Raw genomic sequence first — 2579 nt, 5'->3', positions numbered from 1 at the left:
AGCACACGGGATAAAATGCTTAGCGGCATTTCGTCCGTCTTAACGTTCTGAATTCAAATGTCACCGAGGTCGACTTTGCCTTTCATCTTTTCGGGGTCGATAAAATAGATACCAGTTGAGCACTGATGGATCGATTTTATCGACTTAATCTCGGCTCCGATCTTGCTGGCCTTGTGCCAAAATTTGAAACCAATATTTATAAAATCAAACACAACAAAGGAAAGCAACAATAATAAACTGCAATCAGTTTTTTTTCCTGTTATTATTACTCTTTTTTCACGACTTCCACCTAATAGGGTTTGGCCATGCTAGAGTACAGCTACCAAAAGAATAAAAATAAGAATAAGAACAAAAACAAATCTCACTGTAGTCAATATCTTCCAAACATTTAATGACATTTAAATTCATCGTTACCTTGAGAATAACAACAACGACAGTAAACACTTTGACATCAACTACAGTAATAATGACATCATCATCATCATCATCATCATCATCATCATCATCATCATCATCATCATCATCATCATCATCATCATCATCATCATCTGAATAAAATGTCTTTCATAAAATTCGTAAACGTTGAAATTATTTTTTAAATGGTATTTAGAAACGATTGCAAAATGCGTGTACATCCGTGGTAATGTGTCTGTTATATTTTATAAAACTGGGCACGTTCTGTAATTAATTTAGTTATTTCGTTCTGTTGTGCTTTCCTTTCCAAAATGTACGTTTGGTTTTCATTTCCCGGGTTTTTGATAAAATAATTACCTGGTGAATAACATTAGGGTTGATCTAATCAGTCACACACGTCCGCAACTTCTGAAGCGTTCTACCTCCGTTTGAAATCAACAATTTTTTAAATCTTTTATTTTATCTTTTAGTTCACGATATGCTCATACAAGATTTCATTCACACACACACACACGCGCACGCACGCGTCATATATTCATTATTCTCGAAAGCTAAAGTTATTCACCATTTCTACAATTTGTCCTCTATTCGCCACCACCACTTCACCATTCAATTACGACATCACGCTAAATTAAAGGTCGCAAAATACTTTACTCGCAAACGTTTCCGGTTTTTCCCCTTGATAAATCACAACCGTTGTAATATATTGCTTTGGGTTGATACCAACCGAGTAAAACAGTGTCGTCTTGTGCCATAGCAAGGGCTCGAATTCAGGACAGTCATCATAGTTTCTGTAAACAACGACACTGGACAGAGCACGCGATTTCGTGATAGTGAATGTAAAATTCACCTGTTCTCGACTCCGTTCAACTGAGCTGTAGTTGTATGAAACCACCTTGTGTTTCGGTTTTGCGTCAGCATCAGTCTTTGGTTGGCCTCCCACCGTCAGCGTCAGTGATGCACGTTCCATCTGTTGAGAAAATAAAACAAGGTTTTTGATTAAAGTTTAAACAGAAAACTATACCAAACAATAACGTATCTATTCTTTCTTAATATTCTGTGGCAGATTTAAGGCGGCGAGCTGGCAGAATTGTTAGCACATGCCGGACAAAATAGTTCGCGGCATTTTGTCCGTCTTTACAGTCTAATTTCAAATTCCGCCGTGGTCGACTTTGCCTTTCAACCTTTCGGGCTTGATAAAAAGAGTACCGGTTGAACACCAGGGGTCAATGTAATTAACTTAAACCTACTCCCGAACCAAAATTTGAAATCAATATTTTGAGGCAGCGTGCTGGCACAAATCGTTAGCACGCCGGGTATTTAGTCTGTCTTTACATTCAGAGTTCAAATTCCGCCGGGGTCGATTTTGCCTTTCGGGATCGATAAAATAAGTACCATTAGAGTACTGGGGTCGATGTAATCGACTTAGCCCCTTCTCGAAATTGCTGGCCTTGTGCCAAAATTTGAAACCAAAATTTTGTGGAAGATTCGATGTTATTTTTCGTTATCGAAGATCATCTCATCCCTTTATATGATGTTCGATTTTGCCAGAATGTATTAAGAATGAATAGGTCCATTATTGTTTGGTTTCTAGCCGTTCAGCGTGTTCCCCATGGATTGTTACCTGCTTGGCAGACATCAGAATACATCAGCAAAAAATTCGTTTGCTGGTTCTATAGCTCTGACTGAGGAGACACACAGCTGAGTCGAAACACTGCGGTATCTAAATGTTCCTTTACACTGGTGAATCGGTGAATTGCGTGTGTCATGAACACATTTAGTCTAAAGAAAGAAGGTGTTCTCAAATGACGAAAAGCAACAGCAATCAGATTATCATGCTCGAATCAACCAGAATTTATTAAGAATGAATAGATAAGCTATTGTTTGGATTCTCCCCATAAAAACAAACGAACAAAACAAAATAAACAAAAAAGCCCAAAGTTCCTGAAAGGGTTTCTGTTGTTATTTAGCTTCGGTCAATATTCATTAAACACCTTTAATTAATAATTATTCCGGCTATGACCGTCTCGGTTTCTTTTCTTCAGACGAAGAGAATCTACAACTAAATTTAACCAAACGATTCTTCATTTTTTTTTTGCGAACGGTCTTAACAGGCAGTTTAAAGACTTGTACCTGTTCTAACACTACAAACTTTACACACACAC

The 2579-nt window shown here is 37.6% G+C and overlaps 1 protein-coding gene across 2 annotated transcripts in view; it reads right to left on the bottom strand.

Annotated features, from left to right (window-relative positions):
* Window positions 1–361: 361 nt before the first annotated feature.
* Window positions 362–2579, bottom strand: part of LOC106875725 (uncharacterized) — a 14874-nt gene continuing 12656 nt past the window's right edge. For both annotated transcript variants that reach the window (XM_014923971.2, XM_052968392.1), the window contains exon 2: window positions 362–1384. In XM_014923971.2, coding sequence (XP_014779457.1) covers window positions 1046–1384 — 339 coding nt within the window. In that variant the 3' untranslated portion in view covers window positions 362–1045. The remainder of the gene's footprint in view (window positions 1385–2579) is intronic.

Source organism: Octopus bimaculoides, chromosome 5, assembly GCF_001194135.2.
Source record: "Octopus bimaculoides isolate UCB-OBI-ISO-001 chromosome 5, ASM119413v2, whole genome shotgun sequence".
Lineage (NCBI taxonomy): Eukaryota > Metazoa > Mollusca > Cephalopoda > Octopoda > Octopodidae > Octopus > Octopus bimaculoides.
Note: the sequence above shows the minus strand (reverse complement) of the source record. Positions and strands in the feature narration are given on the sequence as shown.